Genomic DNA, 17,876 nt, shown 5'->3' with positions numbered 1-17,876 from the left:
AAAACCATACTGGATGCCCGTGATCTCCGGGCCCTTAAACGACACTGCACCACAAACAGGAATGCTACTGTAAAGGAAATCACAGAATGGGCTCAGGAATACTTCCAGAAACCATTGTCAGTGAACACAATCCACCGTGCCATCCGCCGTTGCCAGCTGAAACTCTACAGTGCAAAGAAGAAGCCATTTCTAAGCAAGATCCACAAGCTCAGGCGTTTTCACTGGGCCAGGGATCATTTAAAATGGAGTGTGGAAAAATGGAAGACTGTTCTGTGGTCAGATGAATCACGATTCAAAGTTCTTTTTGGAAATCTGGGACGCCATGTCATCCGGACCAAAGAGGACAAGGACAACCCAAGTTGTCAGTGCTCAGTTCAGAAGCCTGCATCTCGGATGGTATGGGGTTGCATGAGTGCGTGTGGCATGGGCAGCTTGCATGTCTTGAAAGGCATCAATGCAGAAAAATATATTCAGGTTCTAGAACAACATATGCTCCCATCCAGATGTAATTTCTTTCAGGGAAGACCCTGCATTTTTCAACAAGATAATGCCAGACCACATTCTGCATTAATCACAACATCATGGCTGCGTAGGAGAAGGATCCGGGTACTGAAATGGCCAGTCTGCAGTCCAGATCTTTCACCTATAGAGAACATTTGGCGCATCATAAAGAGGAAGGTGCAACAAAGAAGGCCCAAGACGATTGAACAGTTAGAGGCCTGTATTAGACAAGAATGGGAGAGCATTCCTATTTCTAAACTTGAGAAACTGGTCTCCTCGGTCCCCAGACGTCTGCTGAGTGTTGTAAGAAGAAGGGGAGATGCCACACAGTGGTGAAAATGGCCTTGTCCCAACTTTTTGGGGATTTGTTGACACCATGAAATTCTGATTCAACATATTTTTCCCTTAAAATAGTACATTTTCTCAATTTAAACTTTTGTTCCGTGATTTATGTTCTATTCTGAATAAAATATTAGAAGTTGGCACCTCCACATCATTGCATTCAGTTTTTATTCAAGATTTGTATAGTGTCCCAACTTTTTTGGAATCCGGTTTGTATATTATCAGGGATCTGATAAACTGCAAAACTACGGGGGTCGTCTATAAAATCACATGCACCTGTAATAAGGAATATGTTGGCAAAACAAAAGGGAGTTGAGAAGAAGAGTTGGTGAGCACATAAATGATGTCCATAGTGGCAGTGTGAGGCAAGGTGGATCTTCTATTTGAAGACACTTTATCCCAACGGCCTTAAAGAACAACAGAGCTATACATGTTTTATTTGAATGGCCAGCTACAATGACGGCCATAACACTATGATAACTCGTTGTTCATTTAAATATATGATCCAACTGTTTCAGATCTAATAGATGTGCGGGAATTCGTCCTATTGAGTGACATAATTGTTTTAAGCTAAAACACCCCCACTAGTTGTAGTAAAGATCAGGATAACGCAAAAAATACTTTTTCTAGTCATATGTATCTGATGATAGAATAATTATATAAACTGATAATCTTCGTTCCAAAATAAATCTGTGTCTAATATACTCCCCTCACCGCATGGTTAATTGTATGTGGGAATATGTATGGATGGGAACCTACAACACCCCCACTAGTTGTAGTAAAGATCAGGATAACGCAAAAAATACTTTTTCTAGTCATATGTATCTGATGATAGAATAATGATATAAACTGATAATCTTCGTTCCGAAATAAATCTTTGTATCTAATATACTCCCCTCATCCGCACCGCATGGTCAATTGCATGTGTGAATATGTATGGATGAGAACCCACCAAAGAAATCCATTTTCAAATGATTGTATTCTTTAAATTTGCCGTCTGGCATCTGAGACGGCTGATCAGCGTGCAGTGTCTGCGCGTCATCGGGTTGCTGGGCGACGGGTGACGCTCAGACACATCGGCATGTAACTTCCAGTAGCCCGAGCGATCACGTGATGCCGACTTCCGGTGGAATGGAGCGCATGGAGATGGCGTGTGTTCCACCATAGGAAGGCGGAACAGGAGGGCGGAAACAGCTGGAGGCGCTGATTTTAAAAGGTTAGGAGGCTGAATGGGCTGTGTTCTCACATTGCCGACATTCAGCAGTTCAGTAGTGAGGTATTGTTGGGGACACTTCTCCATACCCCGGCAGGGACGTGTATCACTGACCGTCCACACCACCTTGTATCTACAAGAAACTCTCCACAGAAACAGTAAGTTGAGACTACATACCTAATGCTGTCTAAATGTTTATCTAAATAGGCACATTATAGTGACCACACTATGCATATTTTTCTTTGTGCATTTTTTTATAGAAACCTTCTGTTTTCAATGAGCCCCTGATGAGCTCCATTCATTGTGGAACGAAACATGGCATGTAGGGCCATACAGTAAGGGACCTACAGGGAATAGGCCCCATTCAGGGACAGGTTCCGTATGGGGTCGCCCCTGTCGGAGCGGGTGCTCCGTGTCGTTGAGGCAGGTCTATGAGGATAGCCCCTGACCATCCATATAGGGAGGGCTCTAGACCAGGGAATTATAGGAGTATCCAAATTGCCATATCAACTAAACAATTGGACACTAGTGCCTATGACCACACTGGAGCATTGACGCCACCCACCAACCCTGACCGTGCATCTACAGGACGGGGTAAGACCCACCCTGTATTACGTTACCGCGGTCTTGTATGGTGGTAAAATAAGTGTTTATATGTATGTATGTTTTTTGTCTTTGTCTCACTGCTACCACCATCGTTTTTTAAGTGAAATTATAGTAAAAGTTAAATTTTATATATACTAAGTCCACACGTGCTAAAGAAGTTTATAAGAGGTGTGACATATCTCTGCACATACGCACCTAGTGCATAGAGATTTTTTGTACATAAGGGAGGAACAGGGAATCAGGCCTGACAACTAAGGAAAGAAGATGGACACCTCCTAGTGAGAACCCTAACCAAAATACTGACTGACTACCAGTATGAACAGACACCAAAGGTAGGCGAGTTCATACGCAGGAATACCTACAGTCCTCTCTAGCCCTATAGGACCCTGGTACTAATGGCAGGGACGAGACTACCTGTTCCTCCAAAAGAAAGGACGAACAGGACTCTCCTTCAGGCCTAATACAAACAATAGGGAAATACAACACACAGAACCCAAACAAAATACAAAAGGGAAAGTAAAGACTTAACTTCAAAGGAGCAATGGAAGCACCAGGAACTCAGCCAAGATCCAACCACAATCTATCCAAAGGTCCAGACAGAAGCTATAAACCACACAGCATTGCGGGAGAAGCAACTATAAATAGAGAAGGTTAAATCACCCTGTAACAGATCTCCGTTGATGGATGCTCCTTGTGCTTCCCGAGGGCTCCATGCACTCTGCTTGACACCGTAACCACCACAGGAACAAGGAACAGGAACAGCTCTTACAAGAGAATACAGTGTGTAACAATCCCCACACACGAGACGAGGCTCTATGTTGAAGGCCAGAACAGGAACTCTCTTTATTGAAGACCTACTCAATATATATACAGTTCTAGAAGTCTAACATAACGCAATCAACCATGAACAACATGCAAACAGACATCTCCCCCCCCACTCCATAATGAATGAATAGGGAGAGAGGAGACGCTTGATGGGATTATCTCCTGAGTGTATCATAGGGTGAGCTACTCATCTAGGAGTCAGCTGCTCCTAGAGTCAGCTATCTTAATCCCATCACTAACACAATCAGTGGGAGTCTCAGTGCAGAGTTAACCCCTGTTTCTGTTGCTGAATTAACACCCTGCACCTTTAATGGGCAATAGGAAATATGTGTTATATAAATTACACACATAAATCAGGGTTCATAGTTCCTTGTAACCGCAAAAGGTCTGAGGGGGTCTCCATAGTTCTGGGTCCATAGTCCGTAGGAAGGAGGCTAGCCCTCAGGCTTCTTCAGCAGCCCCAGTGACGGTTCATTTCATCACATTTGTCCCCTCCCAACAGTAGACTAACCAGGTACCTGACCTGTCGGTCAGTGCCTGAGTTAGTCAAGTAGCCCACCAATAAACAAACACTGGTCCTGTTGAACTCTGGGGCCTGGCTCTGTTCTGTATGTCCCCAGCTGTTGAGTGTGCGTCTTGTCTGTTACTCCTTGCTGCATTGTTGCTCTCTAGCTTGGAGCTGTGGGTACTTGGTGGGCAGAGGCCGACTGCGCTCTGCCTAGATGCCAGCTCTTCCGCTGGGGTAGCCTGTGGGGAGTCAGGCTCTGGAAGGGGATAGGGGAGGGCAGAGGCCGACTGCGCTCTGCCCAGATGACCGCTCTTTCACTGGGGTAGCCTGTGGGGAGTCAGGCTCTGGACAAGAGAATAGGGGATCTAAGAGGCTGACTGTGCTCTGCCCAGATGCCAGCTCTTCCGCTGGGGTAGCCTGTGGGGAGTTGGGCTCTAGACAAGAGGACAGGGGAGGGCAGAGGCTGACTGCACTCTGCCCAGATGCCAGCTCTTCTGCTGGTATGGGGTCAGGGAATCCTACCCCCAGGACCTGGTTGTGGATCGGCTGTGGAGAGGAGGGATTGCTTACCTCCTCCTCCTGGCATTCCTGCGGAGTTGGTTGGGGATCTGTAATGGCCGTCCAGCGTCCCTGTAGGTCTGATGCAGAGACCGCAGTCCCATCTGCACCATCGGAGTTAGGAGTGCGGTCCCCCTGTGGTTGCGGAGAGAGACCAGTTGTCTCCTCTCCCTGCAAGGTACACTGCCGCTGGGGAATGGAGACGCTGCTCTCCTCTCCCTGCAAAACATACTGCCACTGGGGAGCAGGGCCAACTGTTCCTACTCCCTGAAACTCTGGCTGTCGTTGGAGAGTCAGACCGACTGTCTGGACTCTAGGTAAAGCTTGCTATAATTGGGGATCTGGGCCGGCTGCCCAGCATCCCTGTAGTGCTGGTGGAGAGACTTCAGTCCTGTCTCTACCTGCCATCAGGAGATCTTTCCAGAACCAGTTGATGAAGTTCCCTACTTCATCAACTGGTAGGGAAGCAGGGGCTGTCGCCGCCCAGTCTTCCCAGTTGTAGGATGGCAGATATAGCTCTGCTTGTCGGGTAGGTTGGGGCTGAATCGAGCTGAGCAGATGTTGGTAGGTCTGCTCCAGCTCCCACTCCCTTGTTACCAGGTGCGTCATGTCTTTGCTCACCTCTCATCCGTCAGCATAAACATGCATGCCCATCCGGTAGTCATAGATATCCCAAAACCTGGACTCCTTCATGCTGCCAAGATCAATGTCCTCCTCCAATGCCTCCCATAGTAAACCAGGTCCATCATAATCCTTCCCTTCCAGTAAGTTGTGCTTGGCCGTCCAGGGGGTATGTTGAATGACATGCCACCTTAGGGCCCGGTAAGTGTCCTTTAGCCAAAATTCCTTACATACCATGCTCTGGAGGTCTGTTACCCACTCATCCAGGGGCTGCTCTCCCAAGAGACCCATCCGCATCTCCATACGCTTCTGTAGCCACTGCTCATAACTGGGGAGACTCTCATCTCGGGCATTTTCCAGGGCATCATACCAGACTTCCTTTCTGTCTGCATCCCTGTAGTCCACAGCTGCCTCCTCGTCATGGAACACTGTCCGAAGACTAGCTGATTCCATCCTGCTGTATCAAGGGGCGCTGTACGGACACAAGCGTCTCCGAGCAGCTGCTCCTCGCACTAGGACGCTATCCCACTGCTGCCACCACTGTAACGGATCTCCTGGCACCCCGACTGGGTACCTCCGTTGATGGATGCTCCAAGTGCTTCCTGAGGGCTCCAAGCACTCCGCTCGACACCGTAACCACCACAGGAACAAGGAACAGGAACAGCTCTTACAAGAGCTAGGGGTTATAGCCAGGGGAGTATACAGCATAAAGCAATCCCCACACACGAGACGAGCCTCTATGTTGAAGGCCAAAACAGGAACTCTCTTTATTGAAGACCAACTCAATATATATACAGTTCAAGAAGTCTAACAACTGAACGCAATCAACCATGAACAACATGCCAACAGACATCTCCCCCCCCCCCACTCCATAATGAATGAATAGGGAGAGAGGAGACACGTGATGGGATTATCTCCTGAGTGTATCATAGGGTGATCTACTCATCTAGGAGTCGGCTGCTCCTAGAGTCAGCTATCTTAATCCCATCACTAAAACAATCAGTGGGAGTCTCAGTGCAGAGTGAACCCCTTTTTGTGTTGCTGAATTCACACCCTGCACCTTTAATGGGCAATAGGAAATATGTGTCATATAAATTCCACACATAAATCAGGGTTTATAGTTCATTATAACCCCAAAAGGTCTTAGGGGGTCTCCATAGTTCTGGGTCCATAGTCCGTAGGAAGGAGGCTAGCCCTCCGGCTTCTCCAGCAGCCCCAGTCCATCACAGACCCTAATAGCCACACCTGGGGAAAGAAGGTGTGGCAAGCACCAGAAACAACACAGACGTCATTTGAGCCTAACAGAAAACATGTCAGATCAAACCACGTGTTGCCAGTCTCACCAATCTCCTGCCACCTGTCGCGGGAAACGTCTGTGACATACGGGTCCAGAAGGTTTATGCCTTATGTGGGGAATCTTTGTTCCAGAATTGTCACGGATGGTGTTGCAGAAAGCTGGAACTTATAAATAAACATCCGACTGGCTTGATCCCAAACTAAGGAGCATATGGATGAGCCCTATAAAACCCCTAGAGCTCTCCCTGACTGCTATGCCCATGCAAAGGTCTTTATGGTAGACGATTGCATGCCCACGTACCTAATACTGTGTGACACCTGAAAACCCTATAATAGTGAGGGGACACGACCACTGGCTCCCTGCACTTAATATGGACGGAGTCAGGGTCACCTAGAATCAAGCCAGCAAGGAAACACAAATAAAGGAAAAAGACTTATCTGAAGAATCAGCAGTAGCAGCCTCCAGCAGTGAACTACTCATCCAGGAAGAAATATAAACTGCAAAGTGAGGCAGTATGGGCGGGAATATAAAGGGAGACAATTAGTGTAAATAGGTGATAGCTGGGAAAAGGAAAGGAGATGACAAAGTGAAACAAAAACAAAAAACGTCACGCAAGAGGTAGAGAAGAACGTCTCACAGAACTGGCGGTGACAGGAATACTTTGAAACTTTTTCTTTTTATATATTTCATATGGTAACAATAAAAAATTAAACACCTACAGTTGTGTTCAAAATAATAGCAGTGTGTTTTAAAATGTGAATAAAGCTCAAAATCCTTCTAATAGCTTTTTATTTCCATACACAAATGCATTAGGAACACTACACATTCTATTCCAAATCAAAACATGAAGAAAAAATATATCAAATTTGTGTTGTTCCTCTAAAAAAAAAGTAAGACAAAAATTGCTTTGTTTGTATTCTTCTTTACAAACTCAAACATTCACTATATAAACTGAAAAATGTTTGAAGATTTTGCTTTCCTTTGAATCACTTAACTAATATTTAGTTGTATAACCACTGTTTCTGAGAATTGCTGTACATCTGTGTTGCATAGAGTCAACAAAATTTTGGCAGGTATTCCAGCCCAGGATGATTGGACTACATTCCACAGTTCTTCTCGATTTTTTGTTTTTTCCTCAGAAACTGCATTTTTGATGTCACCTCACAAGTTTTCTATTGGATTAAGATCCGGGGATTGGGCTGGCCACTCTATAACGTCAATCTTTTTGGTCTGGAACCAAGACGTTGCACGTTTACCGGTTTGTTTGGGGTCGTTGTCTTGTTGGAACACCCATTTCAAGGGCATTTCCTCTTAAGCATAAGGCAGCATGACCTCCTCAAGTATTCTGATGTATTCAAACTGATCCATGATCCCTGGTATGCGATAAATAGGCCCAACACCTTAGTATGAGAAACATCCCCATATCATGATGCTTGTGCCACCATGCTTCACTGTCTTCACAGTGTACTGTGGCTTGAATTCAGTGTTTGGGGGTCAACTGACAAACTGTCTCCGGCCACTAGACCCAAAAAGAACAATCTTACTTTCACCAGTCCACAAAATGTCTCTTTAGGCAGGTAAAAGTGCTCTTTGGCAAATTGTAACCTCTTCAGCACGTCTTTTTTTCAAAAGTGAGACTTTACGAGGGTTTCTTGACGATATCTTGGCTTCATATTGGCGTCTTCTAATTGTAACAGTACTCACAGGTAACTTTAGACCTTCTTTGATCTTCCTGGAGCTGATTGTTGGCTGAGTCCTTGCCATTTTGGCTATTCTTCTATCCATTTGAATCGTAGTTTTTCACTTTCTTCCACATCTTTCAGGTTTTGGTTACCATTTTAAAGCATTTGCGATCATTTTAGCTGAGCAGCCTATCATTTTCTGCACTTATTTATATGTTCTCCCCTCACCAATCAACTTTTTAATCAAGGTACGCTGTTCTTCTGAACAATGTCTGGAACAATCCATTTTCCTCAGAATTTCAGAGAGAAATGCACTGTAACCAGCATGTACAACATTTGCTGCCTTCCTTACTTAAATAAGGGAAATAGTTGCCACCTGTTTTTCAAAGAATGAATGACCTCACTCAATGAACTCCACACTGCTATTATTTTGAACATGCCTCTTTTAATAAGTGATTGAATTACAAAGAATCAGCAGCATGCATGTCATGACTGTTGGGTTTCTATTACTCTACTACACCTGCTAGTAAATTATTTGCCATGTACAAATATCATTTCTACAAAAAACAGTGATTGATCGGGTTAGTGATGTCTGACTGCTATTATTTTGAACACAACTGTACTTCTATTTAATATTGTACCACAATGCATTCAAACCTATAATAGGGTGGAAGATGGGGGTAATGGAGGTGGGAGAGGGGGATAATGGGGGGCCAATCCAAAGCCCTGGAGCCCATAGAACCCTATGCCACTGTTACACGGTAGAAATGCTGAATAAAAAAAACAGTGTAATATGATGCAAGTATTAAATAAAAAAAAGCTAAAGAGGTGATATAGTAAAAGCAAAATACAAAGCTACTGTATTTGCCAATGTTTGATAACAAGATTAACATACAGTATTTTTGTACTGTATTGCCTAACATACTTTGCAATGCTTAAGTGTTTTACTTACTTGTATAATTAGCCTTCATATTCTTGTTGATGCTAAGGGGGTTAAAAATGAAACCACATAATGCAGACTGCTAAGCATTAAAGAGAACCTGTCAGCGGCAAAAGCAATCCCACTCCGCCTGCAATACCTTCAAGTACCCCCACCGCAACCCTATTCTCTGCCCCTTCGCCTGTAATTGACAGCGCTTATGCCTGACAGTTGGCTGTCAGTCACAGGCAAAGGGACAGGGAAGGGGGTGCGATTACCTTGACTTGAAGCAAGGAGGCCGCTGCCCCCTTGACTTCAATCCTGACTGCAAAATAGCACGAACAGAGGATAAAAGAATGTTTTTCATACTTCTGCCTCATGTGAATGTAGTAAGAAAATCATCATTAGAAACTCACTGCTACTTGAAGGTACTGCTGGCAGTTTGGGATGGCTTTTTCCGCTGACAGGTTCCCTTTAAACTTAGTTTTATGTGCATTTCAAATATAATATTATAATAATATAATATTTTACTGTATAATAAATATAATACACCCAATTTGCCATATACATACTGCATGAAGCTATAATTATTACTTTAGGGTGTATGGGGATTCGAATACATACCCAGCTTCTCGTGCTGGTTCTGGTTTGCTTTCTCACAATCAGATGGGTTGAGATCCCTGGTGACTTCTTCCCAACCAGCATCCTTATTGATGCAGTCATGGGACAAGTCAGAGCGGTTGTCTCATAGCTGGGGCCAATCCTGTACCAGTATAATACGTTTTTCAACATCAATCCTGGCCATGATGTCTCCTCTTTCACTATGCTCTGCTGTGGCCTGTCTGTTCTAGATCCAACACTTCTTCGGAACGTCATCCACATTTTTTCATTGCAGACCCATTGACTTGATTGGGTCTGTGGACCGAAATTTGTGGCCAAAAGTAAGATATGTTCTATTTTTTTGCAGCATGGCCTTGCGGAAATATGGACACTAACAACACAGTGTGTTGTCCACATAGATTTGCAGACCCATTGAAATGAATGGTTCCGCATTCTATCCGCAAAAAATGCAGCATGGACGTAAAAACAAAATACATTTGTGTAAATGCCCCCTAAAGCTGAAAGAAAGAAGATGCAGGCCTTTTCACTATTTTTTGTACTAGTTGGGTACATGCCATTGCATCTAATTAGTCTTCTCCCTCTAACTCCACAGTTGCCACAGTCACTATTGACAGTGGCTTCTGAGGGATTAAATGATCAGTGTTGCGGGGAGTATCGTCATATGTGTGAGAAAATTCAGCAATGATGCCGTTCAGAGATGATGTTGTGTAATGTGGGAAGAGTGCCATTGTCAGATACCATGGGGGAGATTTCTCAAGACCGGTGTTTTCCTGATAACATCTGCGCTGCCAGAGGATGTGCCTAATTTATTATGAGGCACACTCCCCGTCATAAATTAGGCTCATCCTCTGGCAGTCTGTGTGCCTTAACTGAAATCTTCGAAAGCTCAGAGCTGCCATAGATTTCTGGCTTTATATGCACCCGAAAACTGGGGTAAATAAAGATAAATTTGTCTTTGTTGTTGTCCACACCCCTTTCCCACATATGCCATGCCCCGTTTTTGGAAAAGTGGCCAGGGCGGCTTTACAAGAGTGACTTGTGATTTTTCTTTCAAAAAAGTGCATTTAAAAAGTCACAACTGCACAGCTTGCGACTTTTTAAAGCCACTTTTTTGGCACAATTGAGATGATAAATCTCCCTCATATTGTCACAGGCAAATGGGGCAGGGGAGAGTATCGGTTGCAGAAAATCTATTTTGGAACATTAAAGACAAAGGGGGGTGTATCATTAGTGCATGCCAGCTTTGTGCCATGCTAAAGTCAGACATTTTATTTCAGGTTCTGTTTTGCAGCAAAACTTGAGACTTTCTCCCCTTCTCTACGACCCAAGCTGGCAGAATGGGGGCAGAACACTGGCATACATCACACCTGAAAACTATGCCAGTTCCTTGCTGGCACAGACTTCATTTTATGGCATAAAAGAAACGCCAAAGTATTTGAGTCTCAGTATTTGAGATCCATAGAGTAAGTATTTTAATAATGTGGTGAACCTTCTTTGGTTGAATGGGAAAACTTTGAGGAAACTGATAGAACAGTAAATGCAAATTCTGATGGAGAACTACTACTGAAGTAAAATAGCAGCTACATTCTGAACATTAAAATTGCTTATTGATTATGTTAAAACATATCACTCAGTCCAGACGTTAAAATGTCTTTTCTAGCATGAGCTCTCTGGTGTATAACAAGATATGATTTCCTGGTGAAACATTTCCCACACTCTGGACATGAAAATGGCTTTTGTCCTGTGTGTGTTCTCTGATGGTTAACAAGATCGGACTTATGCCTAAAACACTTCTCACATTCTGGACATGAGAATGGTCTCTCCCCTGTGTGAATTCTCTCATGCTCAATAAGATGCCATTTTCTGGTAAAGCATTTCCCACATTCTGAACATGGAAATGACTTCTCGACAATGTGGGTTTTCTGATGTTTAACAAGATAGGCCTTCTGGCTAAAACATTTCCCACATTCTGGACATGAAAATGGTGCCTCCTCTGTGTGAGTTAACTGATGTACAATAAGATGCTTTTTCCTAGTAAAACATTTTCCACATTCAGAACATGAAAATGGCTTCTTCCCTGAGTGAGTTCTCAGATGTTCAATAAGAGTAGCTTTCATGGTGAAACATTTTCCACATTCTGAACAGGAAAATGGCTTCACCCCTGTGTGAGTTCTCTGATGTTTATAAAGATGGGATTTCTGGGTAAAACATTTCTCACACTCTGAACATGAAAAAGGCTTCTCCCCTGTGTGAATTCTCAGATGTTTAACAAGACTTGATTTCTGAATGAAACGCTTCTCACATTCAGAACATGAAAATGGCTTCTCTCCTGTGTGAGATCTTTGATGTACTAGGAGATCTGATTTCTGACAAAAACATTTATCACATTCTGGACATGAAAATGGCTTTTCTCCTCTGTGCCTTCTTTGATGTTTAAAAAGTTGTGATTTCTGGCGAAAACACTTCCCACATTCTGGGCACGAGAATGGATTTTCATCTCTGTGTATTATTTCATGCTTAGAGAGATTAATTTTTCTTTTAAAATGTTTCCCACATTTGAAACATGTAAATAGTTTACATTCTTTATGTTCTTTACTTCGATTAACAATCTGTGATTGATCAGATGAAGGTTCCTTGTGATTAGCGGGATCAGTAGATAGATCTCTGCTGTGAAGGACTGAGGGTATATTTGTGGTAAGAAGTGTTGGGGAATGTTCTTCTTGATTGTCTTCTGTGATACTGTGATGTGTTTCTTCATAATTTGGAGATAAAAGGAGATGGCACACAAAGTCGTCGGCGCAGTCATCTGTTGGAAAAAGAAACAGATTTTATGTAAAAATGTTCAAATTGATTCCTACAAGAAGCTTCCCTTACAATGATCAAACGTAGATGGGGGATAATTGTTAGAACGTTGGAGATCTGACCGCTGGGATACCTACTAACCACAAGAATGGGGAAGCAGCATCCTCTGTTTAAATGGACATATGTGAAGAGAAAAAAAATAATAATTTGGCAATAAAGGGAAACAAAGGAGTGACTGGATGAATATTTTGGGGTAGAGAAATTTTGGAAAGAAAGGTGGGAGGGAAAGAAGATTAGGAGGCACCAGGAGATGCACCAGAGGGTGGTAGTTGCTGATGGAAGTAATAAAAGAGGTAGATACAAAAACAAGCAAACAAAGCAAACACTGATGTTGGTGATGAGGCAGCTCCTCAAGCCCCCAAAAAAAGAGAATCAGTACACAATTATCTGATGAGGGGTGAAGGAGGAAGTGACATCACTTCCTAGTAATCTTTATCCTGGATAAAGTTTGCTAATGTCAGGATTTCTTATGAACAATAAAGTGCTTGAGAAAAAAAAGGGAGAGAAAGCACATGGTCAGTAGTTATCTGATGGGGGGTGGAAGAGGAAGTGACATCACTTCCTAGTCATCTTTATTCTGGATAAAGTTTGCTAAAGTCAGGATTGCTCATCAACAATAAAGTGCTTGAGGGGGAAAAAAAAAAGCATGAGAAAGCTCATGGTCAGTAGTTATCTGTCATCTTTATCCTGGATAAAGTTTGCTAATGTCAAAATTGCTTATGAACAATAGAGTACTTGAAAAAAAAAAAAAGTTATACATATATATATATATATATAAACTGACAGCATTGAACCGACAAATATGTTCAATCGCCTATAAAAATAAAAATGCATGAATAAACTAATAGAAAATAGTAGAATTGATAAGATAGTTGTCATGGCCTTTTGTTTTCGCTGTGACACTGTTGCCACACTTGCGGTTGCCCGCGGCAATGTGTTGCTGTGAGAGCATGCGGTGGCAGTGTCTTGGCCTTCTGGGTGATTGCCGTGACATGGTTGCCACGCATGCTGTTGCCGGTAGTAACATGTGGTTTAGTATGCTTGTGTGTGCACTTCCCCTTTAAGTTGTAGCCTCCCTCTGTCTGGTGCTGTAAGGGTTAACTCCCTGACTGGGTGTGGTCACTTGGCTTTTATCTTCTGTGGATTCCTGGCTGGAGTCAGTTGTACTTCAGCTGTCGTTGGTGCTGGAGCTCTGCTCCAGTCCAGGGTGTTCCATCTGTCCAGTGAGGGCCAACCTTGTGGTCATCAATGTTATCCCAGTGTCTCCTTCCCTTTCTGTCCCTATTTGTATGGGTGTTTGTATGTCTAGTTGGTGTTACATGTCTGGTGGTGTTGGGTGCATGTTTACTAGATATTCCCCTGTCTTATGTTTATTGCAGCTATGGGTGTCCTGGGTCCCTGTGTGGTTTGTGGTGTGTCCTGTGTCCTCTAATGTTGGTGTGGACACCAGCACTTGTGCACGGGTTCTTGTCAGTGTGTCTGTGGCAGGTAAGTGTGTTATGGGTTTCGCTTACCTGCCATCTCAATAGCTGTATGTGTTTCCCATCCTTGCAGCCTGGCCTTAGTTAGAGACTCCTGTTCCTCCGTGTTGTGGATGAACAGGTAGTCTCTCCCCTGCTCCTAAGTGAGGGATTTCCAGGTCGACTCAGGATATTAGGTATCCAGTGTATGAGCTGTCCCACCATCAGGGTCTGCTCATATGGTGAGGAGTCAGGGAGAGGATTAGGGACGCGGTAGGAGGTGACCTGCTCCCTTATCTCTCCTTTTTGGCCAGGCTGATCCCCTTTACCATCTGACACTGCACGGTGGGGGGGTTTCCCCCACTCTCCGCTGTGACAATAGTAATAAAAAGCAATAAAAAAAGTAATAAAATATAGTAATACAAGATGAAATAATAAAGGTATTTTCTACAGATAATTAATAAGGTGCTCAGACCATGGGGTGGAGATATAATCAAATTAGACCACAATAAAAATGTATAAAAATAGAAATAAATATCAATAAACAGACCACATTTAAAGGAAAATATTGGGTTATCCATTAGTAGTTGTTATGCTCTAGTGTCTCATTTAGACCAAAAGGAGTCAGAGAATTTAAGTGAAAAATCTAATACATTTCCTTCCTACATAATTGTAGGAAGGATTTGGGGACCCATTCTATCGGGGTAAGTCGTAGAAGGGATGCGTCACCACCACCATGTTTCTGCGCAAAATGTCTGGAGTCGCTATGTTTTGCATATTTCTTGTTAATGTTAAAGTGGTGTAAATTGAGCCGGTCTCTGACACTCTGGGTGGTACGGCCAACGTATTGTAGCTCACATGGGCATTCAAGCATGCACACCACATTTGTGGTACTACAATCCATATAACTTGATAGGGGGATTTTTTCGCCTGAAAGATTTATAGTTCTTTCTTTGGTTTTGTGAGTTATAGTGCAACAACATTTGCATCGTTTATGTACACATTTGTGTGATCCCTTTGGTTTTTCTTGGTCACTTGTGGATTTTGGGTCACTAGTTGGGTTTCCCTTTAACTTAGTGGGCAAGAGGGTGTCAAGATTTGTTTCAAGGTTTTTGCTCTTCGATACGTCATATTGGGTGACTTAGGTACGGAACCAATGAACGGGTCTTTTAGAAGGAGTGACCAATGTTGTTTTAAGATTAATTACATTTTATTGTGGGATGGTGTATACCTGGTTATGAAGTTATAGATATGTTTACTACTTTCCTGGGTCTGCGGTTGGTGTTTTTTTTTTTTTGTTTTGGTAACAGTCAGTTTATCTGGGTCTCTTTTTCAAGTTTATTAATTGAGTCAGAGATGAGGCCCTCCGGGTATCTTTTTTCCAGAAATCTTGGACTTGATGATTGCTATCTGATCCTTCAGATTTGGGTATTCGTCTCATTTGCCCACACGGTACGTTGTGTTTCCATTTATAATAACGGCAGCTTTTGTAATCTAAAAAGCTATTTGCATCAACACTTTGATGTCACTTCCTTCTCCACCCCCCATCACAAAACTGCTGACCATGGGCTTTTTTCATTACTATATAAATGTTGTTGTACCTATCTCTGTTATGTCACTTTGCTCTTGAAAAAGGGATATCACCCCCAAAATGCATCAAGCTTTTATTTGTCATTAAACAGACTTCTAATTTACCTTGGACCCTCGATAACATCCTTTTGGGGACCAAGAAGCCTGACCTACCATCTACAAGCGACCTCGACGGGGGAGGCTGAGGTATAGGTGTATTGAGTTTATTCTATACCTCCCTCCCAGTAATGTAAGTCCTTTACCATTTTATAAAAAATCCTTCTACACACCAACAATCATCGATCGCTTTATAGTGGTGTATACGGAAGGAAATACGTGCATGTTTTTATATATATTTTATATATATTTTTTATATATATATACCTCCTTTTATTTATACCCAAATATCCTGATTCGTTTATAGATTCTCGCCTTACCCTTCATTGTCAATAATCGTTGACAACTATAATTTTCTAATCTTCATCCTAAACTGTCCTTGTGGCGCCCCCTCGGTACTCTCAGGATCCCCCTGAAAGAGCACTGCAGACCATTCACTCATAAATGGAGTGCACACCCATACCACCATAACTTGATGTAACTGAATAACACTTTGAGTTTGTTTTTCCTTTAGTTCCACATTATTAATTCATACTTTATGAAGGTAGTATGTTAAAGGGGTTCTCCGGGAATTAAGAAAATGAAAATACTTAGATATTACTTCATTATAAATATATTACCAAATACTTTTCATTAGTTATAATGGCTCGTTTTGTCCAGGGAGCAATCATTAGGAAAAATAAAATGGCTGCCATCCTACTAGTCCACACAAAACGTGTCCTAATTACACAGGAGGACAAGTTAAAGAGCTGCACCATCTTCCTCTCTTACTTGTCAGAGATTATGATCCTGAATACAGTTTAATATGATCTTCAGATGAATCCCTGTAGGAATGGAGTTCATTAGGAGACATGAAGTACAGATAGATAATGTAGATAATGAGTAGCACTTGTATGCAGTCTCCATTAACACAGTCTGTGTTGTCCGTCCTCTGTACTTCATGTCTCCTCATGAACTCCATTCTCACAGAGATTCAGCTGTATTCAGGATCATAATCCCTAACAAGTAGGGCAGAAAGGAGGATGATTAGGACAGGTTTTGTGAGTGCTAATATGACGGCGGCCATTTTATTTCTCCTAATGTATTTTCATTTTCTTAATTCCCAGAGAATCCCTCTAATGACACAATCAGCACGTAAGCCAAACAATCCTTTACATTAAAGTTAATCTGCCTCCTTAATATGCTTTGGGCATCATGTTAAAGAGCAGGAAGAGTTGAGTAAATTGGTAAATACAGAAGTTTTGTGATAAAGACTCAGTATAACTTGTATTTTATTTGTTTAAACCATTAACGTTCACGTTAAAATTGATTAAACCCTCCCGAAAATGACACTTTTTTATTGTAGATTTATAAATTATGTCTGAAGTGAATATAACTACGACACAAGTGCATTTAACACCTTAGTGACATAAAATATTTTAGCCTTAAAGAAGAACTCCTGCAAAAATGTTTATTCTCTGACCTGTTAGAAAGAAACATGATGTATTCTGTAGTGAATGTAATCTTCTTATCAGCGTTTGTATTGGTGAGCTATCCCCACCCTTCTAATTTTTAGCTGTGTCATGTGACCAGCTCTCTGATCTCCAACTGACACAGGACAGAAAGTCAGTTACTTCTCTATTCATTCCTATGAGACTGAGGCTCCCATAGGAATATATAGAGAAACTGACTTATTTTCCACACATAAGATGCTGTGTTATTTGGAAAGTCTGATTGCTGGTCACATGAGACAGCTGAGAAGCAGAAGTGAGAGGATAACTCACAAATACAGACACTGGTAAGAAGATTACCTTCACTACAGATTACATTATATATTTCTAGCAGGTCAGAGAATAATTTTTTTTGTGGTAGTTCATCTTTAAAGGGAAAAAGAACAGTGTATAATGCAGAGATGCACAACCTACGGGCCCTTCAGCTGTTTTAAAACTACAGCTTCCTAGCATGCCTGGACAGCTTACAGCTATTAGGGCATTCTGGGAGTTGTACTTTTCCCCGAAGCCTCCACAACGGCACTTCAGGAGGAGGGTGTCCCCGCCTCCCCAGGACAGGAAACAACGTAGAAGCTCAATCTTTAAAAGCCCCCTCCCCTTACCTGCTTCAGTTTGTTGTTTCCTGTCCCTGGGAATCGCGTGGAAGACGGTCCTGCCAGATCAGGGGTTCTTGGACGCGTGGCCT

The 17,876-nt window shown here is 42.6% G+C and overlaps 1 protein-coding gene across 2 annotated transcripts in view; it reads right to left on the bottom strand.

The window, feature by feature from the left end:
* Positions 1 to 11,148: 11,148 nt before the first annotated feature.
* LOC122941334 (zinc finger protein OZF-like) overlaps positions 11,149 to 17,876 on the bottom strand; it is a 51,664-nt gene continuing 44,936 nt past the window's right edge. For both annotated transcript variants that reach the window (XM_044298471.1, XM_044298472.1), the window contains one exon: positions 11,149 to 12,499. In XM_044298471.1, the coding sequence (XP_044154406.1) occupies positions 11,310 to 12,499 (1,190 nt within the window). In that variant the 3' untranslated portion in view covers positions 11,149 to 11,309. The remainder of the gene's footprint in view (positions 12,500 to 17,876) is intronic.

The sequence above is a fragment of the Bufo gargarizans genome, chromosome 6 (assembly GCF_014858855.1).
Source record: "Bufo gargarizans isolate SCDJY-AF-19 chromosome 6, ASM1485885v1, whole genome shotgun sequence".
In the NCBI taxonomy this organism is placed as follows: domain Eukaryota; kingdom Metazoa; phylum Chordata; class Amphibia; order Anura; family Bufonidae; genus Bufo; species Bufo gargarizans.
This window is presented reverse-complemented; position numbering and strand designations above follow the sequence as displayed.